At 42.3% G+C, this 26,801-nt stretch overlaps 1 protein-coding gene and 3 non-coding genes across 7 annotated transcripts; all 4 read left to right on the top strand.

The window, feature by feature from the left end:
* Positions 1 to 1,165: 1,165 nt before the first annotated feature.
* Positions 1,166 to 19,198, top strand: NCL (nucleolin). Of its 4 annotated transcripts, none has more exons than XM_056565550.1 (16): positions 1,166 to 1,325; positions 2,040 to 2,135; positions 2,973 to 3,153; positions 8,843 to 8,965; positions 10,596 to 10,709; positions 12,519 to 12,674; positions 12,762 to 12,854; positions 13,273 to 13,396; positions 13,495 to 13,640; positions 13,736 to 13,862; positions 14,988 to 15,136; positions 16,653 to 16,776; positions 16,925 to 17,046; positions 17,252 to 17,384; positions 17,631 to 17,920; positions 18,002 to 19,198. In XM_056565550.1, the coding sequence occupies exons 1-16, from the start codon at positions 1,308 to 1,310 to the stop codon at positions 18,061 to 18,063; spliced, it is 2,058 nt and encodes a 685-aa protein (XP_056421525.1). In that variant the 5' UTR covers positions 1,166 to 1,307; the 3' UTR covers positions 18,064 to 19,198. The 4 variants fall into 4 exon arrangements, with proteins under 4 accessions (XP_056421525.1, XP_056421527.1, XP_056421528.1 ...); XM_056565552.1 differs by having other exon boundaries at positions 12,519 to 12,670; positions 12,761 to 12,854; XM_056565553.1 differs by having other exon boundaries at positions 10,599 to 10,709.
* LOC130363458 (small nucleolar RNA SNORD82) lies at positions 10,380 to 10,447 on the top strand. Its single transcript, XR_008891864.1, has one exon. It is a non-coding gene; the product is annotated as a small nucleolar RNA SNORD82 (small nucleolar RNA).
* On the top strand, positions 12,332 to 12,396 carry LOC130363457 (small nucleolar RNA SNORD82). Its single transcript, XR_008891863.1, has one exon. It is a non-coding gene; the product is annotated as a small nucleolar RNA SNORD82 (small nucleolar RNA).
* On the top strand, positions 15,285 to 15,355 carry LOC130363462 (small nucleolar RNA SNORD20). Its single transcript, XR_008891866.1, has one exon. It is a non-coding gene; the product is annotated as a small nucleolar RNA SNORD20 (small nucleolar RNA).
* Positions 19,199 to 26,801: the final 7,603 nt, after the last annotated feature.

The following is a 26,801-nucleotide window of genomic DNA, read 5'->3' on the forward strand; positions in this document are numbered from 1 at the left end:
AAAACGGATGCAACCGGACATCACTTTTCAAACCGTATACGATTTTTAACTGTATGCAGGTTGATTTGTACACACGTTTTGATACAGTTTAGTCAGGTTTTGAGGAATCAGTTTTTCATCAAAAACCTGATACAGGAACTGCAAAAACGTGGTGTGAATGCAGCCTTAGGACAGTAGAATGCCAATATGAGCAGAGCCTTAGTACAGTGTTTCTTATCCAGCCTGGCTCCCTCTGTTGCAAAACCACAACTCCCAGCATGCCCAGACAGCCTTCGGCTGTCTGGGCATGCTGGGAGTTGTAGTTTTTCAACAGTTGGAACCAGGCTAGTAGGGGGAGTAGCAGTTTTGCAACAGCTGGAGGCACACTGGTTGTTAAACACTGCCTCAATGTAAAGGTAAGACCCTTATGGTTTTTGGCAAAGATTTTTACTGTAAAAAAAAAACCCACTCCCATTGACCGTAATGAGAAACAAGAACCGCACAGAAAAGTAGCACCGTGTGATTACACTCTGAAGTATCTCTAGACATAACGCAAACACAGAAGAGACTCTTCCACACACAGCCCTTCACAGACATGGACGACCCCAGTATCACCTCATAGGTGGCCATAAGGAATAATAGTAGTACCACGGCGAGGGGTGTACCACGTGACCGCCTCACATCCGAAGCATAAGACCGGGCCAGCCAGTGGGCTAAAATGTCCCGTCTGCCCAAGAGAAGGCACGTAACTAATGGAGGTAACTATAACGTTAGCCTCCGCTGTATTTACCGCCAAACCAGTCCGAAGTACAAGACGCCGTACGTAACACTATACAGTACATGCGCTCGCTATCTCCTACAGGTGTAAAGCCATATTGACCCGCCTCCAGTGCAGAGCGCCGTACTGAGAAATACTAGACCCACGTGGGAATCCTCTACAACGCGGCCATCTTGCCGAAACCGAGAACCACATGGTAAAATATCCCCAAAATGGCCACGAGAAGCGTCACCGCGCCTCGCTCATAGGCCCCCGCGAGTCTCGCCTTTTCATTGGTCGGAGGTGTGCGTTCCAATGGAATCCGCCACCTGTCATTGGCCGCACGTTCGCATAGATTCAGAAAAGCGGAGAGTGTGAGGGGCGGAGCCTGCCCTTCCCCCGTCCGCCACGGATTGGCTACTAGCTAACACGTGACAAGTAGTCTTTATTAGCGCCTTCTCCGGATCCTCGCCACCAGTCGGTTTCTTGTCGCCGGCCCCCTCGTGTTGCTCCGAGTAGCTCAGACACGTGATCTCAACATCCACGGGAACCACATACATCGACCGCCGACATGGTGAAACTAGCCAAGGTAACAGCCCGTGCGAGCAGCACTTCTATGTTATACACTATGCAGTTAATTACGCCCAGATCAACGTGCTTTTACGTTAATTGCCTCTGCGTCTGTCGTGTGCAACTAACTGTCCGCAGGCCTTCGGTTTACATTGGGTGTAGTGGCTTAGGGGAAGCTGTGGCCTGGTTGCTCGTAGTTCGGAGGAGGGAGTATTGTTGTGCGCATGCCTGTAAGAGCGTGCCGCGCGCGATCTATGTGGGTGACGTCAGGCAGTCCCTGGGCTCTGCTTTATGGCAGGACAGAAGTTAATATTGCCCTATGGTCGAGATCGTGTGTATGCTATCACGTGTGCGCTAGTAGTATTAATTGTAGACAACGCGGGTACAGCTGCCTATTCTTGGTGTAGATGTGCTCTGAGCGGAGGCGCCATTTTGTTTTCCCGCTTGCTGGTCTTCTCGCGTGCGCTCCGCCGCTCACTTCCGACCCCTCCCGCTCCAAGCTAGAAGCACGTGGTCTTGTGCTTGGGGGAGGTACACGTGGCTGCAGAGCGCGGTACCGCATGCGTTATCGGTGAGGCGACCCACGTGGTGTTAGCGAGGTGACCGTCCCGCGGCGGATACCTGCGCTCATGGCGGCTCTACTCCTACACTCTTATGTTTCTATATTTCTTTTATACCTTTTGTGTATTATGTGGGAGGATTGGATGTTTATTTGATCTATTTTATCTTACAGGGAGCAAAAGCACAAGGCAAACCTAAGAAGGCCCCTCCCCCCAAGGAGGTGGAAGACAGTGAAGATGAGGAAATGGACGAAAGCGAAGAGGAGGCGGTAGGTTAAAGCATTTGAGTGACTTAGGCTGATTTCTTCAGAACCTTTTTAGATCCTTTTGCTTGGCTAATTAACAATGGTGAAGTTGTGTAAGTGGATGTACACTTACGTCCTCTACGTGTGCGGCAGGTCCCGGCTGCTATACAGCAGCCAGGGACCCCTCGCTAATGGCAGACATCAGCAATCGTGCTGATTAACCCCCTCAGATGTCATGATTAGAGATGAGCGAAGTTACAGAAAATTAGATTCGTCATGACCTTCTCGGCTCGGCAGTTGATGACTTTAGTCTGCATAAATGAGATCAGCTTTCAGGTGCTCCGGTGGGCTGGAGACTCTTTCCTGGGACTGTATCCACCTTTTCCAGCCCACCGGAGCACCTGAAAGCTGAACAAATTTATGCAGGATAAGTCATCAACTGCCGAGCCGAGAAGTTCGTAACGAATCGAAGTTCACTCTTCTCTAGTCATGATCAATATAGATCACGGCAACTGCGGCAGTGCAGGCATTAAAATGGATGATCAAATTATTGCTAATTTAGTGTCCACCCCCCCATAGGGACAGTGCTAAAAAGTTTAAATGAATGTGAAAAATCCTCTCCCTTGAAATGTAAGTAGTCCTTTCCCATTTTACCCCTAAAAGTCTTTTGTTAACCATGTTTCCCCTGACAATTGTTGGACATATCAAAGGAAAAGTAGTGACACATCGCTCAAAGAATATAAAAAGCTTTCTTTGCTTTTTTGTTTTGTAAAGTGTGATCCCTCCTGACTTGGTAGTTCCTTTATGTTCTTAGTTAAATAGACATTGTGCTGGTTTTTAAGTAAAGTTATGTTTCAACAGATGGTAGTTCCTGTGAAGACACCATCTAAGAAGGCAACTCCTGCTAAGGCAACTCCAGGGAAGAAAGCTGCAACACCTGCAAAAGCTGCTGTCACACCGGGAAAGAAGGGCGCTACACCTGCAGGAGCCAAGAATGGCAAAAAGGCAAAGAAGCAGGAAAGTGAAGATGAAGAGGAATCTGGTATGTAGTTGTCAAACTTATGTTTAAAAGGGAAGCTATACTTTCAGCATTATCGGGGGCCTTTCACTAGCACTGTCATGGTAGAGTTTGCTGTTCTGTAATATATATGTATGTGTGTATATATAATGTGTATGTTCCAGCATCACGTCCAAACAGCTAAAGATATTAACATGATACTTGACCCACATGTTACTTATGTCAACACATAGGATAGGTAATTTAACCCCCATTTGCCAGGGTCTGGAGCTGAGCACACTTCATACCCAATGCCGGACTTGCTAATCTGTCTAATGTCCAGCATTAACCCCTTAGACGCTGTGGGCTATGTCTGTGCCGGTCAGCTTAGTGATGGTAAGCTAAAAGGACAGGCAGGTCTCCATCCTGGCTCTGTCCTTTCCATGGCACCCTGCACTAACGGAAGCAGATGATGCTGATAAATGCCATGCTGTTACACAGGATTGTTCAGTGTTTGCAATTGCAAGATTGCATGTAACACTCCCCCCCCCCCCCCCCTCCGATCAGGACTAAAAAAAAAAGTGAGGGTACCCCTAAAAAAAATGTTAATACGCCCCTTCACTAATAAGTGTAGATCACCAGGTTTCCTTTTATTTTTTAAATAAACGTATGTATGTGGTATTGTCGCATGCATAAATGTCTGAACTATCAATATATGACATTAAAGGAGTACTCTGGTGCAGAGTATTCCTGTCTGGGCTGCAAAAAAATGACCATAAACCATCACTCACCTTCTTGGGTTCCTGCGGAGCGCCACTACAGCTGATCGGTCCTCCGGTCCATCTCCTTCATACTTCCGTGTGAATGAAGCGTCACATGGCACTCAGCCTATTATGGGCCGAGGCAGAACATTGCGGCTGCTGGCGATAGGCTGAGTGCCATGTGATGCTTCAGTCACACTGAAGTATGAAGGGGATGGACCGGAGGACCGATCAGCTGTAGTGGTGCTCCACGGGAACCCAGGAAGATGGTTTATTTTCATTTTTTTGCAGGACGGAGCAGGAATACTCTGCACCACCAGAGTGCGCCTTTAACCCCTTAAGGACCAAGGACGTACCGGTACGTCCTTGGTCCTGCTCTTCTGATATAACGCGGGGTTACACAGTAACCCCGCGTCATATCATGGCGGGCCCGGCGTCATAGTGAAGCCGGGACCCGCCTCTAATAGCGCGCAGCGCCGCACGCTATTAACCCTTTAGCCGCGCGCTCAAAGCTGAGCCGCGCGGCTAAAAGTGAAAGTTCCCGGCTAGCTCAGTCGGGCTGTTCGGGATATCCGCGGCTAATCGCGGCATCCCGAACAGCTGACAGGACAGCGGGAGGGCCCTTACCTGCCTCCTCGCTGTCCGATCGCCGAATGACTGCTCAGTGCCTGAGATCCAGGCATGAGCAGTCATGCGGCAGAATCGTTGATCACTGGTTTCTTATGAGAAACCAGTGATCAACATAGAAGATCAGTGTGTGCAGTGTTATAGGTCCCTATGGGACCTATAACACTGCAAAAAAAAAGTGAAAAAAAAAAGTGAATAAAGATCATTTAACTCCTCCCCTATTAAAAGTTTGAATCACCCCCCTTTTCCAATAAAAAAAAAAAGTGTAAATAAAAATTAAAATAAACATATGTGGTATCACCGCGTGCGGAAATGTCCGAATTATAAAAATATATCATTAATTAAACCGCTCGGTCAATGGCGTGCGCGCAAAAAAATTCCAAAGTCCAAAATAGTGCATTTTTGGTCACTTTTTATATCATTTAAAAATGAATAAAAAGTGATCAATAAGTCCTATCAATGCAAAAATGGTACCGTTAAAAACTTCAGATCACGGCGCAAAAAATGAGCCCTCATACCGCCCCATACACGGAAAAATAAAAAAGTTATAGGGGTCAGAAGATGACCATTTTAAACGTATTAATTTTCCTGTATGTAGTTATGATTTTTTCCAGAAGTCCGACAAAATCAAACCTATATAAGTAGGGTATCATTTTAATCGTATGGACCTACAGAATAAAGATCAGGTGTCATTTTTACCGAAAAATGTACTACGTAGAAACGAAAGCCCCCAAAAGTTACAAAACAGCGTTTTTTTTTTTCAATTTTGTCGCACAATGATTTTTTTTCCCGCTTCACCATAGATTTTTGGGCAAAATGACTGACGTCATTACAAAGTAGAATTGGTGGTGCAAAAAATAAGCCATCATATGGATTTTTAGGTGTAAATTTGAAAGAGTTATGATTTTTTAAAGGCAAGGAGCAAAAAACGAAAATGCAAAAACGGAAAAACCTCCGGTCCATAAGGGGTTAAAGGGGTACCCTGCACCCTTAGACATCTTATCTCCTATCCAAAGGATAGGGGATAAGATGTCAGATCGCTGGGGACCCCCGGGATCTAGTATGCAGCACCCACCTGTACAGCTTGCACCTCACACCAGCAACGCTGGAGGCTTCGGATCCCGACCACAATGGCGGACGAGCGTGGCGCCACGCCCCGCCCCTCAATGAAAGTCTATGGGAGGTCCGTCATGCCCCCTCCCATAGACTTGCATTGAGGGGGCGGGGCGTGACGGCACATGGGGCAGAGTCGTGATGTCACGCTCGTCCACCATTGTGGTCGGGATCCGAAGCCTCCAGTGTTGCTGTTGCGAGGTGCAAGCTGTACAGGTGAGTGCTGCAGAGGAGATCCCGGGGGTCCCCAGCAGCGGGACCCTAGTGATCTGACATCTTGTCCCCTATCCTTTGATAAGGGATAAGATGTATAGGGGTGCGGAGTACTCTAAAGGAAATCTGTCACAAGTTTCACCCACACTGTACTGGCTGGTAGTGCAGATGACACTGATTAAAATGGTACATTCTGTGTCCGGATTCGTTGCTCTGAGAACTTTTTCAAAATATGCAAATGAGCAGTCTGGGGCATGGGTGGGGCAACGATCACAGCCTCGGGCACAGTGACGGCAGTGCTTTATTCTCCGCTCTTAGTGCCTACTGGACATAGCAAAAACTACAACTCTGAGCATGTCCAGACAGCGGGCTATGCTGGGAGTTGTAGTTTTTCATTGGCAGTGGGCACGAAGACAATGGGGGATGAAGTGATTTAGCCAGGCCAAGCACTAAATAGTGCTGACGTCAGTTTCTGAGGCCTGGATCATAGCCCCGCCTATGCACCAGACTACTCATTTGCATATTCTGAAAAATACAGATCTCTTTAAAGGAGCAGCCAGAGACCTGCTGTGATGGCCGGCATCCGCTATCGCACGGGTGTCTGCCATTAACCCCTCAGATGCTGTGATCAATACAGATCAGTGCGGCTACAGTTTTAGCCAATCTGAGCACGGCCACTGGGAGTAGATCAGAACATGGCGGACGGAGGTCCCCTCACCTGCCTCCCTCTTCCAGCAGACCAGAGCAGAAGATCAACGATAATACTGATCAGTGCTATGCCCTATGCATAACACTGCACAGTATTAGCAATAGTCATGTGCATAAATGTATGAACTATTAAATTATGGTAATGATCCCGTACAGTGAATGTAAAAAATAGAGATGAGCGAACTTACAGTAAATTCGATTCGTCACGAACTGCTCGGCAGTTGATGACTTTTCCTGCATAAATTAGTTCAGCTTTCAGGTGCTCCCGTGGGCTGGAAAAGGTGGATACAGTTCTAGGAGACTCTTTCCTAAGACTGTATCCACTTTTTCCAGCCCACCGGAGCACCTGAAGGCTGAACTAATTTACGCAGGAAAAGTCATCAACTGCTGAGCCGAGAAGTTCGTAACGAATCGAATTTACTGTAGCTTTGCTCATCTCTAGTAAAAAAGCCCAAAATTGTTTTGTCACATTTTATTCCAAAAGTTATAAAAAATAAGTTTTATATACGCAAACTTTATCAATAAAGTACAAAAATAAAAAATGTATAGGTCGTCAAAATTGATTTTAATAGTACTAATTTGGTCAAAAAGTTTTTTCTTTTTTCAGTACAATAGAATAGTAATCATGGGTATCATTTTAATCGTATTGACACACAGAAGATAACAACATTTTTAACAAATTGTACGGTGTGAAAATGAAACCTTCCAAAACTTGCTGAATTGTGGTTTTCTCCAATGTCACCACACAAATAGTATTTTTTTTGGTTGCGCCATACATTTTATCATAAATGAGTGATGTCATTACAAAGGACAACTGGTCACACAAAAAACAAGCCCTCATACTAGTCTGTGGATTAAAATAAGTTACGATTTTTTGAAAGAGTGGAAAAACGAGTTTGTTTTTGCACTTTCATTTTTTTTCTCTTCACCTTTTTAAAAATCATAACACTTTCAATTTTGCACCTGATGGCTTATTTAGTATGATGGCTGCTTTGTAATGTAATCAGTCATTTTACAAAATGTGGCAACCAAAAAAAATCATTGTTCGACGAAATTGAACACCATTTTGTAACTTTTGTGGGCTTCCGTTTCTGTGCAGTACACGTTTGGTAATATAGGTTTGATTTTGTCTTCGGTTTATTTAACAATATTTTTATAGTTCATACATTTACGCATGCAGCGCTACCATATGTTATTTTTATTTACGTTGTTTTTTTAGTGGGAAAAGGTGGGATTTGAACTTTTATTAGGGAAGGGGTTTAATCACATGAACTTTTTTTTTACACTTTTTTTATTTGCAATGTTATAGCATGCAGTACTTTGTCAGCACTGTTCAATGCAAAGCTGTAGCATTGCGTTGATCGGATTTATCGGCGGTCGATTGCTCAAGCCTGGATCTCAGGCTTGGAGCAATATCAGATCGGACATGCCGGAGGCAGGTAATGGACCCTCCACTTGTGTCCTAGCTGATTGGGACATTGCGGTTTCACTGCGATGGTCCCGATCAACCCGACTGAGCTGCCAGGAATGCTTTTATTATTTTTTTTTTTACTATTTAGGCGCTGCGATCATCTTTGAACGCCTCGATTGGTGATGTGCCCTTTTAGTCCCAGCGACTGTTAGACTTCGGGACCGAGCCGATATGATGCGGGGTCACTGCGTGACCCAGCATTGTATCGCAAGAGTGGGACTCTAGACGTACAGGTACGCCCTGAGTCCCCAAGAGGTTAAGGGGTTAACAAACAATAAATTACTAAAGAATGGTCAAAAAGTTCTATTAAAACAAAGATTATGCCAATAAAAACCACAGCTCAAAAAATGTGTTCTTAATCCCTCGCATACAGAAAAATAAGTCTGAGGACCATTTTAGGCATTCAAATTTTTATGCAAAAAGTTCTAATTTTCTTTTATAATAGGAAGAGACCCTATATAGAGTATCTTTGTAATTGTTAATGGGAATATACATTTAGGGGATGTGTAATATGCATACACGCTCCCAAGGTACAACATTCTACCCCAACTGTATAATCCTCTGCATCTGACTGGCTATAAATACACATAACAGGAACAGAAGGGGTGTATAGATACTTAGTGCGGAATCAGGGCAACTTAAGCTATTGACTATAAAATCTTTACTTTTTGTTGGAGTTGACCACAGGTCCTCTGCAAAAGACAGCTGTCGTAGTAATCTTGTATGTTGCCAACACATCAGATCTTTTCAATTGTAAAAATAGAAAGTAAGTGTCTCCTAGGGACATTTTTAAGCTACCCATTGTGGCGGGTCATTCCTAAGTGTGTTCTTCTTACTATAGAAGAGGAAGAATCTGAGGAAGAAAAGCCTGTTGCCAAGAAACCAGCTGCCAAAAAACCTGTAGCTAAAAAAGAAGAGTCTGAGGATGAAGATGAAGAGGATGACGACGATGATGAGGATGATGGTATGTATGATTCCTAGATGGGCTAAATATAAAAAAAAAATGAGGGGCATTTCTCAAAAGTGAACTGGGTTTTTGTTCACTTTAGAACAAAAAAGTTGCCAGGAAAGTGGCCAATTTATCAAATGGCGCACAGACCTTGATGAATGCCCCTGATCTGCTCTGGATAAATTTCGCCATGGCAGGCTGTGCAACAATTGTATTAAATTGCACGTGCCTAATAAAATTGTCGCATGGAGTAATATAGGAAAGCATTGAAATGTCATCTATATTTGGTCCGTGTAACTTTTTTGCAACTTCTGCTAAGTCGAATATAAGTGACCACTGCACAAAGTGATATAGAACAGATGACTTCGTGATCCTAAAATTTAGTGAAAATGAGATGTTGCAGGAAAAGCTGCATAGGACCAGCCTGCGACTTTTCCTGTGACAAATTTAGACGAAGAAAGCTGTCAATTGTTTGATAAATTCCCCTCAATGAGACTTCTCAAGGGTTTATTTATATATATATATATATATATATATATATATATATCAGACTCTTGCCCTAGCAGAAGCTTGCTTGAGCCTTTTAAAAGACACATTTTTTATTTCTTTCACAAGTCTCAGCAGTCAGACACTTGTATTCAAAGCTACAAAATTGATATGATATTCAGGTCCTTTAAATATAACATTGTTTCTATGCCTCCCAGTTTGAGATACAAGACTAAGGGATAGGTTTAGCAAAACCTGTGCAGAGAAGTTGCCCATAGCAACAATCAACTTTCTGCCTAAATTTTTTTTAGAAACCTATGAAAAAAGCAATCAGATTGATTGCTATGGCCACCTGGGCAATCTCCCCCTTAGTATTTAGCTGCAAATATGCACATTTACCTGAACAAGTGACTAAACGGTAACTTTCTTTCAATAGGGGAATGTTAATCTTAAAGGGAATTTGTCAACTCTCTAAAAATTGTACTGGTCACAATCTCTGCTGCAGGTTTTGTCCCCAATCCCCCCTCAGAGAAAGTCTTGTACTAGGAGATTGCCAGGGAGCTTTAAGCGTATCCTGCTGCTGATTGTGACAGGTGCCCTTTAATGTTCAGAGCACAAGGAGGTAGCTTAAGCACCTCTTCCCTCCCTTTACTGATTAACATACGGGACTCAAGCACTGTAAACCAATGCAGGTAGTAAAGAGACATGCATGCTGCAGCTTTAGGGTCTATTCACACGGCAAAATTTCTGCTTGCGGATTTCGGCCTTTAATTAAAGCCCATAGACTTCTATGAGATTCCACACTCCAATTCACACTTCTAAATTTCCACATGCGGAAATTCTGCCATGTGAATAGACCCATAGGCTCAAATAGTGAACCTTGAGAAATTTACTTACTTTCAGCTTGTCACATTCCCGTCTGAAAGTCGCCCACTTTAACCATGGCACAAATGATGATTATTTTGGGACTTAATACTGAGGAACCCATGATGAAGCCTTCAGCTGATGTGCCATTGAAGTAATTTATTATAAGGGATTCTTTTTAATGCATAAATGTCACAATATAGAATGGGGGGGGGGGGGGGGTTTGTAGTCTGTTTGGTGTAATGCAAGATGTCACCTAAGCTTTACTGATCATGCATATTTTTACCATTGTTAGAAGAGTCTGAGGAAGAGAAAAAGCCTGCTGTCAAGAAACCCGCTGCAAAGAAACCTATTGCCAAGAAAACTCCAACTAAACAATCCAAAAAAGAAGAATCTGAAGATGAGGAAGGTTAGATTTTAATACTTTCCTCATTTAATAGAAATGAGTTTTTTTAGCCAATTGTAAAAATTACTTTCTGAAGGGATGATAAAGGGTGTCTACCATGGTGTGCTAGTTTGAGCAGTTGCTGCATAAGTTATAATATACAATACTTCTGTAGATCTTTGCTTCTATGAGCCACATTAGCATCCTAAAGCATTATGGTCATTTGTAAGAAAAGACCTGTATGCATGTTTGTATATGTAAAATACCTCTTGATCTATGTATTGCTATGCTGACTCTGCAGTCCTCCTGAAGACTGGGGGTGTTTCTCAAGGAGATTGATGAGCTCTCTTCCTTGCCTTGATGAACTCCTTCCTTGCCTCTCCCTTTGTCATGCAGTCTGTACAATCTTTTTTTTTTTTTTTTTTTTTTTTTACATTTGCAAAGCTTTGTGCCTAAAGTGCATGGTTTTTATTGCTCTAATGCAGCCACATGGAACCTGTATGATACAGTTAAACAAGAAAAACCTCAGTTTTTAAGAAAAAATAAGTGAACATATTTACATATATACGTTTACACTTGCAAAGTTTTGAGCCCAAAGTGCATGATTTTTATAATTATAGTATAGCAATGTGGTACCTATATGGTGCAAATACACAAGAAAGAAGTTCATAAAATGACTAGAGAAACCATTTTTCATGTACGGAATTATTTAGCACCTTGTATTGCTTGTCAGTGTACATGGAAATGCTCCCCTTCTGAAAAGGATGCAAGCGGTCTACTCCCCCTCTCAGCAAACTGGTCCAAAATATCTAGTTGCTGGACAAAAATTACTTGGTTACCAGGGTTTCTCTGCAATATTACACACCAGTAGTGTTTAAAAAAAAAAAAAAAAAAATTTCCACATCTTTTACAATCAGTATTTTTTTTTTCTAATTAATGCTTAGTTTTATGGGAATATTAAATGAATAAAGCTCTTCTAACTGTAAAGTATTAAGGCCATGTGGAAAAGCTCAATATGAAAGTCTCTGTGGCCAATCTGACATGGCTGATTTCTTGCAGCCTTGAGCCAGATTGATCACTTGCTGTCCAAGGCTTGTGATCTTGTAGTTTGACTTTGTATAAACACCAAATATCTTAAATGGGCACTGTCAGATACAAAAACTTGTGATGTTGTAAAGCATGCAAAACCAATAGGTTTTGCAATTGCTTTCACTTGAAAATGTTTCATACTGAAAAAGCCAGTCAAACTGCCCCCTTGCCTGCCTGGACACATACTAGTCCTGCTGTGTCCATGCATCATCGCCTATGTCATGGACACACTTCCTTGATTGACAGGAAATCCTCCCACTGTCAGCTTGTGTCCCGCTACTGTCAGTGAGGACAAGCTGGGAGTTGTAGTTTTGTTAATACTAGGGAAGATGTGAGCAGACTGCAGTGAGGCCACGCCCCCTAGTTTTGGAGGAATTCAGACTAGTGAGCTAAATCAAGTGTGAAAAAAATAAAGGTGATAGACCTAAAAATAAAATGTACATGGTAAGGATTAAGTACTGAGTGATATATAAAAAACTTTGTTGGATCTGACGGTACGCTTTAAATTTTATTGTTGACAAGGGAACTGGCATTGGTGGAAAAACCCACTTAACAATGGCACAAATGATGAGTATTTTGGGACTTAATACTGAATTCATGATGAAACTTTCAGCTGATGTGCCATTGAATGTTGGTCAAGAACAGTAGTTTCTTGTTCACGTTGTCACTTAAACATTACTGATGGTGTATATTGTACCATTGTTAGAAGAAACTTAGTATGCAAACCAAACTTCAATGTTGTAGATGATGGAGAGGAAGCAATGGAAGTGGCACCTCCAGTAAAGGGAAAGAAAGCAGTTGCTTCTAAAAAGGAAGAATCTGAGGAGGAGGAAGAGGATGATGATGATGATGACGATGAGGAGGAGGATGAAGATGATGACGAGGATGATGATGATGATGGTGTGCATGACTACTTTCTATTTTATTTATAAAAAATTTTTTGTTCCTTCAGTAAAATTATCTAATTTTTTTTTCCCATCCTTCTAGAAACTGTAAAAGAATCTGGAAAGCGCAAAAAAGAAATGCTGAAAAATAAAGCTGCCCCAGAGCAAAAGAAACAGAAGACAGATGGATCTGAAGGTATTTAAGTTGAAGGTTGCAGTCAGCACAACATGCTGCAGTAGTTTCATATAGTGGCCAGAAAAGCAACAGGTTTTGTGCATATGAGATAGGATTGTTAAAACAATGTGCTTGAACAAGAATCAAATGGCTCATTTGACTCATTTGAATATTCAGTGTTTCCCAGTCACTGTGCCTCCATGTGGTGTTAAACTACAACCTTTGGCATTCTGGGAGTTGTAGTTTTGCAACATCTGCAGGAGCCCTGGTTTGGAAACACTAGATTATATGCTAGGATGAAAAATCCACTTTGGGCTGGTCAACCAAAACTTTTCTTTAATGTGAATAATTAGCTTTTTACTAGAAATTTATCAACCTTTTTGTTTGATGCATATAGATATATAAAATATATAATATAATTATTTTTTTTACTTTACAGGCTTGTCAGTCTTTATTGCCAACTTGAATTCCGGTGTGGACTTCGATGAGCTAAAAGATGGTATAAGAGAGTTTTTCTCAAAGAGCAATCTAACGGTTCAGGACGTCCGCATTGGTGCTTCAAGGTAAGTTGGAATTTTGATAACTGGGGGGGGGGGGGGGGGATGTAATGGCTGGCATCTGTGAAAGTTCCCCACTTAAACACCAACATTTTGTGCTCTAGGAAATTTGGCTATGCAGATTTCTCTTCTGTCGAAGAGGTTGAGAAGGCAATTAAACTGTCTGGAAAGAAGGTTCTTGGTTTTGACGTTAAAATAGAGAGAGCAAATACTGCTGCCGAGAAAAGCAAAAATGCTGAAAATAAGAAAGGTATCTTATCAGCTGTACAGCTCTACTCACTGTCCTAATTGTATCCTAGCTTTTTAGGTTTTGCACTCTTTACACAATATGGTTTTCCTCCCCAGAGAGAGATGCACGAACTCTGTTTGTAAAGAACTTGCCTTACAGCACAGGTGTTGAGCAGTTACAAGAGATCTTTGAAAATGCCAAAGAGGTTCGACTTCCCACTGGAAAAGATGGGTCTAGTAAAGGGTGAGTTGATTTAAAGGTTACATTTTTGGAACTAGAATATTTACAACATTATTTTCCTGAGTTTCAGTATTACCAAACCATGCTGAAATTGTAGTTAAAGGTTGTTTCTATTCCGCCAAACTGGAAACTCTTTGACGATAAATCTAGTAGAATATTACTTTACCACATGAATGGCATCTATCTAAAACTCAGGAATAAGACAAAATCGCAAGTTTTATTCCCCTAAAAATGTATTGAAAGTTTTTTAGGAACTCTAAAATGGAGCCTACAAATTACAACTTGTCCTTGAAAAAAAAGCTGAGGCATTATTGGGACAAAAAATAATTTATTCCTCCTAGCACTATAAAAATCAGACTTTTCGATGCATTTCCACCTTGCTCAGCACTAGAGATGAGCGAGGTTAGTGCTTTGATTCCGTACAAACCTCATAGCTCAGTGGTTGCTGATAGAGATGAGCGAACTTACAGTAAATTCGATTGGTCACGAACTGCTCGGCAGTTGATGACTTTCCCTGCGTAAATTAGTTCAGCTTTCCTGTGCTCCGATGGGCTGGAAAAGGTGGATACAGTCCTAGGAGACTGTTTCCTAGGACTGTATCCACCTTTTCCAGCCCATCGGAGCACAGGAAAGCTGAACTAATTTACGCAGGGAAAGTCGTCAACTGCCGAGCCGAGGAGTTTGTGACGAATCGAATTTACTTTAAGTTCGCTCATCTCTAGTTGCTGACTTTAGCCTGCATAAATTAGTACAGCTTTTAGGTGCTTGGGTGGGCTGGAAAAGGTGGATACAATCCTAGGAATATGAATGGACGGGGCCATCTCCCTGCTTTAAGTGCGTGCTAGGGTGCATTAGGAATAAAGCTGTTTACAAACCTAACTGCACATAACCTATGGATTTAAGTTAGCCATTATTTTAGCCTTTCACCTGCACTATAAACTAGCATAAATCTGTGGCATACAGATGAAACAAATTTATGCCAATGGGTTTCAGCTAAAGTCTGGCATTAAATCCTGTGAATCTTTCCCCATGGTGCTTACTAGGTGGAGATCTCACTCTAGATAATGCATTTCAGTGGTCACATTGTGTTGTGACCACTCAAGTACTTCATCCTGTATTCTAATTTAGGATTGCATATGTGGAATTCAACACTGAAGCAGAGGCAGATAAAGCCATTGAAGAAAAGCAAGGATCAGAGGTTGAAGGCCGCTCAATCTTCATAGATTACACTGGAGAAAAGAGCCAGATGGCTGGAGGCAGAAGAGGAGGCGTAGGAGGTTGGTACTGAAATTGGTGATCTGGACCAGTAGCTCATCAATAACTTGTGTAGTTCAGTGATAATACACTAGACTCCTGCATGGGTCTTCTGGGGATTTAATTCACTTGTTATTGGGTTTTAGTTTTAAAAACGGGCTTATTGTTAGCTGGAAATGATGACTAATGATGATCTGAATACGTATGTAGAAATCTATTAAGATAGTCAAGTTCTGATCCAGCTGATCGCTTTTGTTCAATGTCTTATTATTTTTCATGTACATACAAATGCATAAACAAAACATAACATGTATACATACAAGTACATGAAAACTTCATAACGAAAAGGGGGGGGAGAGAAGGTGAATAGAAAAGTACACAGAGCCATCTTAATCCAGTAATACAAACACCAGAAGGGTATTACATAGTTAATCTATATCTCTGTCCACTCCATTTAAACCTGCCCTTCCAAAAAAAGAGAAAATACCTGGGGTAGAGTCTATTCATTCCTCAAACTCTTCCCAGAGCCTCCATCATTGTTCGCATGAGCTAGTAACTAACCTTTTTTGTGCAACCAAACCTTCCATCTTTATAGTTCCTATGTACGGAGGTTATTACATCAGATTTCCCTCTGTGCGATCTGTAAATGGGCCACAAACAAGATGTGGTGTTACCATCAGCTCAAAATCGGGTAGAGTATTGGTTAAGGATAGTAATGCCACCTCAGGCCTGTCTATATATAGCGTTACACAATAATACCAAGTAGAATGAATCAGTTTCCAATATCTTTGAATCTCTGCACTCTACTTACATCTCCAACAAAATTTCGAAAAAATTAGGTGAAGTCGTTGTGGTACTCTATGCCATCTATACATTATCTTCCTAGAGATATCCAAATGGTTGGGATCGAGAGATTCCAGATGATAAACTAAAAACAAAATACCATTCTATCGCTGAGAAACTACGACCCAAATCCTTTTCTCAAGCTTTTTGAAATGGGAAAGTATCAGATTGTCTGACAGATACCATATGTTTATATGCCATAGATACTTCCTTTTCCGTAGAGTCCCATTTCAGAAAAAAATTCTTATATAAAGAGCTATTCAGTGATAAACAGTTTAAGGGAGGTTAAAAGGTGTCTTAGTTGCAGATACTGTTCATTTTTTTTAAATTGCAACACGTGTCCAAAAAAAAGCATCAACCTCCCTGCTATAATCTGATCGCTTTTAAGTAGTTTTACCACCATGAGTTGTAATTTTGGAGGCACAGTTGTTGGGAAGCCCTGATTTTACAAAGTTTCGTTCTGCTTTTAGGAAACCAACAAGTCTATGCAATGGCGTCCTTAGCCTTTGGGCTTAGTTCACAGAACTGTAGAAATGCAGTTGCCTTTCTACAGTTCACACCCGAAATATACAAACAATTGTACACTGTGAAGCAACATCCAACTTCAGATACTATAGCTGCCAACTTTAGTGTTAAAGAAACATATATTTTTAATGTGAATTTTGTATTTTAAATGTCTTGTATTTTTGCCTTTAGCTGATTCCAAGGTACTTGTTGTAAACAACTTGGCATACAGTGCTACAGAAGATAGTTTGCAGGAAGTTTTCACAAAGGCCACTTCAATTAGAATACCACAGAACAACCTGGGAAGAGCCAAAGGGTTAGTATTTTGCTACATCCTATATTGTAGGAAACATTTACACAGATCCTATGCAAACAGTAACAGAGTTTATATGACCGGTGATCATGTAGTATAGGTTTGTTGGCTTATTGCTAGTCCCATGTTAATGCAACTCCTATTTCCACAGGTTTGCTTTTGTGGAATTCGAATCTGTGGAAGAAGCAAAGGAGGCCCTAGAGTCCTCTAACAACACAGAGATTGAGGGCAGGTCAATACGTATTGAGTTCAGCCAAGGAACTGGTCCTCAAGGTAAGGAAAGTGGGATGTTTGGTGGTTTTTCTCTGCAATATATACTGACATTTGACCATTTTTACTTCTGCTGGAAATAACCTTTTCTGAATCACTGATGAGAAAATGTTTGTAGATAGTAAAGTACTGATCCAGCTGTTGATGCATTGTTAAATTCCATGTAACAGGTTTGTTCTCAAGCTAACTTTTTGCTGTACTGTTCTAGGGTCAAGTCAATCAAAAACACTGTTTGTTAAAGGTCTTTCTGAAGACACTACCGAGGAGACCTTAAGAGATGCATTTGATGGTTCTCTTAATGCCAGAATAGTAACAGACAGAGACACTGGTGCTTCAAAGGGGTAAGTGCTAAGGTCTTAGTCCCTGCCCCACCCCTAAAGCCTTCTCATTGAGCTCCATCCAGCATGTTTGTGGCTGTTGATGGATTCGCACGAGAAGAATAAAAAACTGCATTTTAGCTTTAAGTCCCTCAAGTGAGGTTTTAATTGCTACATGCTACATTTAAGTGCAACATGCTCACTAAAGTTAGAGAAATGTATACTAATTTTCCTTCTGCTCTTTTAATGGTCTACCTTGTGTCCTTGCAGGTTCGGTTTTGTAGACTTCTCTTCAGCTGAAGATGCTAAAGCTGCCAAGGATGCAATGGAGGATTGGGAAATTGATGGGAACAAAGTTACATTAGATTTTGCTAAGCCCAAAGGAGATGGTGGCCGTGGCGGCTTTGGTGGCAGAGGCGGTGGCCGTGGCGGCTTTGGTGGCAGAGGCGGTGGCCGTGGCGGCTTTGGTGGCAGAGGCGGTGGCCGTGGCGGCTTTGGTGGCAGAGGCGGTGGCCGTGGCGGCTTTGGTGGCAGAGGTGGTGGCCGGGGAGGATTTGGAGGTAAGATTACTTCATTTCACAATACATAATGCAATGCACTATACTGGCACAATGACTTAAATGTATTTCATCTACTTTTAGGTAGAGGAGGTGGAGGATTCCGAGGTGGAAATCAAGGAAAGAAAACGAAGTTTGACGATTGAATGGTTTGATTCTTCTGTCTCCAAGCCTCAAGCCATCTCCCTTAACTGAAAGGACTCTGAGGGTAGGAGTGGGGATATTTGTTCTCCCTGCCCCCCTCCCTCCCTAACAAAAACTAGCATCTACAGAGCCTTCTGTGTGGACATTCCAATGTGGAGACATACTTTCCTGTTGACACCTGGACATCGTCATTTCATGGAGGATGTGACTGTATCTTAGACTTTTTTTTCTTTTTTTTTTTTTTAAGAGGAGTGCGCGTGAGAGACCCCGTAATGAAATTGTAAACTTGTGTTTTACCTACTGTACATTTATATATTTTTGTTCCCTCCAAATCCTGTAGTATTTTGCTCTAATGCAGAATGTTCTGGTTTGTGCTTCAGCAGCTTGTCTTCAGATTAAAGGAGCTCATCTGGTTATGTATTATTGGTATAAATGTTTTTAGATATTACACTCTTAGAACTGTACTTTGTAGCAATGTATCCCTTTTTGTTTGTGCCATTTATCTAAAATGTTGCCAATTTGCCCTTTTCATGGTTGCAGCTAGAGATGACCAAAGTTACTGTACTTCGATTCTGCACGAACTTTGCAGCTCGGCAGTTGTTGACTTTATCCTGCATAAATTAGTTCAGCTTTCAGGTGCCCCAGTGGGCTGGAAAAGGTGGATAAAGTCCTAGAGGACTGTCAACCTTAAGCCCACCGGAGCACATGAAAGCCAAACTAATTTATGCAGGCAAAAGTCCGCAACTGCTGAGCTGTGAGGTTCGTGCAGAATCGAAGTACTGTAACTTCGGTCATCTCTAGCTGCAGAAGTTGACCCATTAACAGCATTTATCACGTAACCACAAAATAAGTGATATAATATTGAGGGTCTGACTGCCAGGACCCTCCACAAGTAAAGAGCAGAGGTATGCATCATGGTAGTTGGAATGCTGCTCTGCCTATTCCTTAATCATTAAATGTGACAAAGGCGCACCATCAGACTTTTGGTGGGGGATAAAAGATCCAGTAATGTATGTATTGTCTATTCTGCTTGGAGTTAAATGCTGTTAATGGGCAAACCCCTTCAATAAAATGCTTTTGTTTAAAGCTGCTTTAAAAGACTGATATAAACTTACAATTTTTGTTAAACATCTTAAACGGTTGTCTGGTATAAAAAACAAAATCCTTGGAGGCTGGGGCCAGCTAATACTTTCGGTGTCCCCTGCTGAAGGTATTGTAATGTAATGTACATTGTGAAGTAGCTGGACCTCACTGGTGCCGTGGATCTACTGCACCTCACTAGTCAGGAATAGAGATGAGTGAACTTACAGTAATTTGATTCGTCACGAACTGCTCGGCGTTTGCTGACTTTAGCCTGCATAAATTCAGCTTTCAGGTGCTCCAGTGGGAGACTCCTAGGACTGTATCCACACTTTCCAGCCCACCGGAGCACCTGAAAGCTGAACTAATTTATGCAGGATAAAGTCAGCAACTGTCGAGCTGAGAAGTTCATAACAAATCAAATTACTGTAAGTTTGCTCATATTGATTGGTATGGATATTGATTGGTGTCAGTCTTCACTTGCAGTGAGTGACAATGCATTAGGGGATTTTTTTTTTTTTAAATTGCCATATTATTGGGCTTAAGTCACCATGAGCCACTAGAAGGAAGTGAGCAGAATTACCTTGGTCCTCATCTGCTGTTTTTTTTGTACAACAATTTTTAAATACAGTTGCTCACTTTGTGTTCTCTGAATAGAGCCTATTTTTTTTTTTTCTTGTGAGCCTCTCATTTAGGGAATATATTTGCATATTGTCACTGAAGTTGAAAAAGCTAATATTTAAAAAGCTAATATTTAAAGGAGTTTACCAGACAAATCAAAGTTATATGCCTCCACGTTCAATAAAATCCTTAAGTACTTGCATTGACTGGTCTTCACTCCTGTTTGCTGTTTCTTCTGATTGGAAAAAAAACAGCACAGGAGTGGGACTGGAATATTTGTAAGTATGCAAACTTTTATTTCTCTGTATGGAAAGGAATCTACCTTCTAGGTTTGCCTGGAAAACACCCTTTTAATACAATTTTACGTTTTATTTATTGCAAACTAATTTTAAGGGAAATGGGTCATTACAAGTAAAACTGCCAGTTAGGGACCATGTTTCACTTGCATAATGAGGTCAACTTATAAAGGAGTGCTTGGGCAAAATTTGCTTTTCTTAGTCACTAGGAAAAGTCTGCTCCTCCCTGGCAGGATATTCTTGCCCCCTGGAAGTGAGGTAATGAGCTTTTTTCCCTCCTGTTACCCTTTTTCAGGTGGGGGTTCAGCATGGTGCTAGCTGTTTCTCCCTCCCCCCCCCCCCCCAAAAAAAATGTGACAAAAGCGCATTTAACAAAGTGCGGGCTATCAGCCTCTTATGCCTAATGGCCAGTGCCTGGTGGTTGTACCCTGGGTCTAGGATGCCCACTGCCCCTGCTTGCCCTGCTATCTTAGCCTGGTATGATGCAGCATGGCTATAAGCTGGTTGAAGACATTTGAGCAAGTATAAGATGGCGCCTGCAGGTGAGTGTATTCCCTCCCCCTCGTCTTTAAAAAGGGACTTTGTGTGGTGCTTGCTTAAGTTCCTTGGGGGGGGGGGCGGCGGTGGCTGTGTTTCTGCGTCCTGGGGGACAGCAGCCGGCCCTTTGCAGTGGCTCCCTCTGCAGGTGTTCTTCCCTTCCCAGCGTTGGGTGAGTGGTTATGGCAGCACATGACTGCCCTCACCCTGAGCTAGCTCGCAATCTGGGAGGCTAGACCTCCTCTTCAGGAGCTGGGGTTATAGCGCCATGTGGCTCTGCCTTTCTTGTACATCTTAGCCAGTGCCTCCCCTCCAGGTTTGCATGCTCCACTGCTGCTTATGACAGTGTGCTTACTTACGGCTGTGCCTCCCAGTGGAGTTCCACCGCTTTGGGGGTTGGCGGCACTTCTTAGTCAAGAGTGGTCTTCCTGAGCTGCGGCCTGATGGGAGCTTTTCCTGTCCTGCTCGTTCCGGTCACCTGGCCTCTGAACTGTTTGGCGCTTCTGAGATCGCCACTCAATGTGGTTTTTTTTTTTCTCCTTCAGTGGCCCCCATGGGGTGGACATCCTGCCCATCTCTCTGGGCACCTTGTTGGCAGATTCAGCGCAGGGTGCCTTGCTCCCCATCCTTTCTTGCATGTAAAAAAAAAATTATTCTCGCCACTCAGACCATATGGTGGTGTTTGGTGCCATCTTGTGGGCAATCATTGTATTACACTCCTTTTTATTGCTGCTCCCCCTTGACAACCACTTGCTTATTACAGCCTTGGTTGGCCATATGTTTTTACCAGTTTAATATCTGCAGGTTCTCTTTCCTAGGGTCTGTATTGGGGACTGCTTTGTTTGTCACCCTGTAAGGTGACCTGTTATAGACAAATTACATTGTTGGTTGAAGTATGGCTTTGGCGCCCCTAATTTCTGCATTGTTGCTCACGGTCAGGGAGCATATGTGAACCGCTGTGGTGGGTTGTTGCTAGGGAATTCACATACCAGGGATTTATTCAATACCTACCACTGAGTGCCATACCATGTGCTTTTGTGTTCCTGGCAGACGCTAAGGTCTCTTTTGAGGTTCCTCATCCGTCAGGTCTGCCAGCCACCCATCCAGCCATCCAGGTGGTGTTCTTGGCATTTCATACTATATGATTCTCCTCACCTGCCTCCATCCATCTTCTGGTCTGAGATTGAGCAGACCAGAGAAAAAGATCGCCGATAATACTGATCAGTGCAATGCCCTATGCATAGCACTGAACAGTATTAGCAATCTAATGATTGCTATAAATAGTCCCTTGGTCACGCAAAAAACAAGCACTCATATAGGTCTGTTGATGGAAATATAAAAGAGTTCTGGATTTTAGAAGGCGAGGAGGAAAACTAAAAAAATAAAATTGGCCTGGTCCTTAACCCCTTTAAAGACCAAGGACGTATATTTACGTCTTTGGCCGGCTCCCGCGATATAATGCGGGGTCACGCGGTGACCCCGCATCATATTGGGTCGGTCCTGGCATGTATCTGAAGACGGGACCCGGGGGTTAATAGTGCGCGTCAGCAGTGCCGCGTGCTATCAATCCTTTAGACGTGGTGTTCAAAGTTGAACGCTGCATCTAAAATGAAAGTGAAAGCTGCCTGGCTGCTCAGTTGGGCTGATGGGGACCACAGCAGGGAAAATGCGGTGTCCCGATCAGCTGGGACACTAGCAGAGGTCCTCTTATCTTCCTCTGGTGTGTCTCTTCGCCGATTGATTGCTCCAAGCCTGAGATGCAGGCTTGAGCAATTGACCACTGATCACTGCAAAGCTATGGCATTGCAGTGAACAGTGCTGGCAATCAGTGTATACAATGGCCCCTATAGTCCGAACTATAAAAATGTCATTAATTAAACCGCATGGTCAATGGCATACGCGCAAAAAAATTCCAAACTCCAAAATAACATATTTTTGGTTGCTTTTTATATCATGAAAATTTTTATAAAAAGCGATCAAAAAGTCCGATCAATACAAAAATGGTACCACTAAAAACGTCAGATCACAGCGCAAAAAATTAGTCCTCATACCACCCCATATACGAAAAAATAAAGTTATGGGGGTCAGAAAATGACAATTTAACGTATAAATTTTCTTGCATGTAGTTATTATTTCCAGAAGTACGACAAAATCAAACCGATATAAGTAGGGTATCATTTTAATCGTATGGACCTACAGAATAAAGATCAGGTGTCATGTTTACCAAAAAATGTACTGCGTAGAAACGGAAGCCCACAAAATGGCGTTTTTTCTTCAATTTTGTCACACAATGATTTTTTTCCTCCGTTTCGCTGTAGTTTTTGGGAAAAATGACTGATGTCACTGCAAAGTAGAATTGGTGGTGCATAAAATAAGCCATCATGGATTTTTAGGTGCAAAATTGAAAGGGTTAGGATTTTTAAAAGGTAAGGAGGAAAAAACGAAAGTGCAAAAACTGAAAAACTCTGCGTCCTTAAGCGGTTAAAGTCAAAATGGGCTTGGTCCTTGACGTGCGCGTACGTCATGATACCCTGGTACTTAAGGACCCATGACATACGCGTACGTCATGGAGAATTCCGGGATGCCTGCTGAAATCATTCACCAGGCATCCCGTGCAAACGCCCAGGGGGGGTCATCAGACCCCCCCCCATATATACTGGTCCCTAAACTGTAGCCCTCCAGATCTTGCAAAACTACAACTCCTAGCATGCCCAAAAAACTGTTTGCTGTCAGGGCATGCTGGAATTTGTAGTTTTGCAACAGCTGGAGGACCACAGTTTGGAGATCACCTTGCAGTGTTCTCTAAAACTGTAGCCCTCCAGAGGTTGCAAAACTGCAAATCCCAGCATGTCCAAACAGCTGTCTCTGCATGCTGGGAGTTGTAGTTGTGTACCTCCAGCTATTGTATAACTTCATCTCCCAGCATGCCCTTCGGCGATCAGTACATGCTGGGAGTTGTAGTTTTGCAACAGCTGGAGGCACACTGTTTGAAAAATACTGAGTTAGGTAACAGAACCTAACTGAAGGTTTTCCAACCAGTGTGTCTCCAGCTGTTTCAAAAGTACAACTTCCAGGATGCACGGTCTGTCAGTACATGCTGGGAGTTGTAGTTTTGAAACAGCTGGAGGTTTGCTCACCCATGTGAACGTATAGGGTACATTCACATGGGCAGGCTTACAGTAAGTTTCCTGCTTCAAGTTTGGGCTGCGGCAAATTTTTCACCGCAGCACAAACTCCTAGCGGGAAACTCACCAGTGCGAATGTACCCTAAAAACACTAACACATAATAAAGAGTAAATCACTACATATCCCCCAATAAAAATGAAAAACGTATTGTATGGCAGTGTTTCCAAAACGGAGCCTCCAGCTGTTGCAAAACAACAGCTCCCAGCATTTCCGGACAGCCACTGACTGTCCAGGCATGCTGGGAATTTAGGAACAGCTGGAGGCACCCTGTTTGGGAATCACTGGCATAGAATACCCCTATGCAATCCCTAATTTAGTCCTCAAATGCGCATGGAGCTCTCTCACTTCGGAGCCCTGTCGTATTTCAAGGAAACAGTTTAGGGCCACATATGGGGTATTTCCGTACTCGGGAGAAATTAACTAACAAATTTTGGGGGGCTTTTTCTCCTTTTACCCCTTATGAAAAGGAAAAGTTGGGGTCTACACCAGCCTGTTAGTGTTAAAAAAAAAAAAAAATTTACACTTACATGCTGGTGTTGCCCCATACTTTTTATTTTTACAAGCATTAAAAGGAAAAAAAGACCCCCAAAATTTGTAACGCAATTTCTCCTGAGTACGGAAATACCCCATATGTGGGTGTAAAATGCACTGCGGGTGCACAACAAGGCTCAGGAGTGAGAGCGCACTATGTACATTTGAGAACTAAATTGGTGATTTGCACAGGGGTGGCTGATTTTACAGCGGTTCTGACAAACGCAAAAAAATAAATACCCACATGTGACCCCATTTTGGAAACTACACCCCTCATGTAATGTAATAAGGGGTACAGTGAGCATTTACGCCCCACAGGGTCTGGCAGATTTTTGGAACAGTGGTCCATGAAAATGAAAAATAAAATTTTTCATTTGCACAGCCCACTGTTCCAAAGATCTGTCAAACGCCAGTGGGGTGTAAATACTCACTGCACCCCTTATTAAATTCTGTGTAGTTTCCAAAATAGGGTCACATGTGGGGGGGGTCCACTGTTCTGGCACCACGGGGGGCCTTTGTAAACGCACATGGCTCCTGACTTCCATTCCAAATGTTTTTTTTTCCCCAAAAGCTCAATGGCGCTCCTTCTCTTCTGAGCATTGTAGTTTGCCCGCAAAGCATTTTACGTCCTAACATGGGGTTTTTCCATACTCAGAAGAAATGGGGTTACAAATTTTGGTGGTCATTTTGTCCTATTATCCCTTGTAAAAAATTTTTAATTTGAGGGAAAACTAGCATTTTAGTGAAAAAATAAATAAATCATTTTCATATCCAACTTTAACAAAAAGGCGTCAAACACCTGTGGGGTGTTAAGGCTCACTGGACCCCTTGTTATGTGCCTTGAGAGGTCTAGTTTCCAAAATAGTATGCCATGTGTTTTTTTTTTTTTTTTTTGCTGTTCTGGCAACCATAGGGGCTTCCTAAATGTGACATGCCCCCCAAAAACCATTTCAGAAAAACTCACTCTCCAAAAATCCCACTGTCGCTCCTTCCCTTTTGAGCCCTCTACTGCGCCCACCGAACACTTGACATACACATATGAGGTATTTTCTTACTCGAGAGAAATTACACCTTGTAAAAATTCAATAACTGGGTCTACAAGAACATGCAATTTCCTCCTTCAATTTGCTGCTATTCCTGTGAAACACCTAAAAGGTCAACAAACCTTTTGAATGTCATTTTGAATACTTTGAGGGGTGAAGTTTTTATAATGGGGTATTTCTAATATGAGGACCCTTCAAATCCACTTTAAAACAGAACTGGTCCCTGAAAAATTTTGATTTAGAAAATTTTGTGAAAAATTGCTGCTATACTTTGAAGCCCTCTGATGTCTTCCAAAAGTAAAAACATGTCAACTTTATGATGGAAACATAAAGTAGACATATTGTATATGTGAATCAATATATAATTTTTTGGAATATTCATTTTCCTTATAAGCAGAGAGCTTCAAATTTAAAAAAAAATGCAAAATTTTCAATTTTTTCATAAAATTTTGGAATTTTTCACCAAGAAATTATGTAAGTATCGACAAAATTTTACCACTAACATAAAGTAGAATATGTCACGAAAAAACAATCTCGGAATCAGAATGAAAGGTAAAAGCATCCCAGAGTTATTAATGTTTAAAGTGACCGTGGTCAGATGTACAAAAAATGGCCATGTCCTACAGTGAAAATTGGCTGGGTCCTTAACCCCTTAACGACGCAGGACGTATATTTACGCGTCGCGATCCTGCATCATATCGCGTCGGTCCCGGCGCTCATCAACGGCCGGGATACGCGGCTAATACCACACATCGCCGATACCGCGATGTGCGGTATTAACCCTTTAGAAGCGGCGGTCAAAGCTGACCGCCGCTTCTAAGGTGAAACTGAAAGTGACCCGGCTGCTCAGTCGGGCTGTTCGGGACCGCCGCGGTGAAATCGCGGCGTCCCGAACAGCTGACCGGGAGGGCCCTTACCTGCCTCCTCGGTGTCTGATCGACGAATGACTGCTCTGTGCCTGAGATCCAGGCAGGAGCAGTCAAGCGCCGATAATGCTGATCACAGGCGTGTTAATACACGCCAGTGATCAGCATAGGAGATCAGTGTGTGCAGTGTTATAGGTCCCTATGGGACCTATAACACTGCAAAAAAATGTAACCCCTTCCCTAATAAAAGTTTGAATCACCCCCCTTTTCCCATAAAAAAAATAAAACAGTGTAAAATAAATAAATAAACATATGTGGTATCGCCGCGTGCGTAAATGTCCGAAATATAAAAATATATCATTAATTAAACCGCACGATCAATGGCGTACGCGCAAAAAAATTCCAAAGTCCAAAAAAGCGTATTTTGGTCACTTTTTATACCATTAAAAAAATGAATAAAAAGTGATCAAAAAGTCCGATCAAAACAAAAATCATACTGATAAAAACTTCAGATCACGGCGCAAAAAATGAGTCCTCACACCGCCCCGTACGTGGAAAAATAAAAAAGTTATAGGGGTCA

Source organism: Hyla sarda, chromosome 3 (genome assembly GCF_029499605.1).
Source record: "Hyla sarda isolate aHylSar1 chromosome 3, aHylSar1.hap1, whole genome shotgun sequence".
Lineage (NCBI taxonomy): Eukaryota > Metazoa > Chordata > Amphibia > Anura > Hylidae > Hyla > Hyla sarda.

Bases quoted from the DNA above. Each gene is read 5' to 3' on its own strand.
- NCL (XM_056565550.1), top strand. The intron at 13,863-14,987 runs GTGAGTTGATTT...ATTCTAATTTAG, and splicing joins AAAGATGGGTCTAGTAAAGG to GATTGCATATGTGGAATTCA. The intron at 16,777-16,924 runs GTTAGTATTTTG...CTATTTCCACAG, and splicing joins AACCTGGGAAGAGCCAAAGG to GTTTGCTTTTGTGGAATTCG.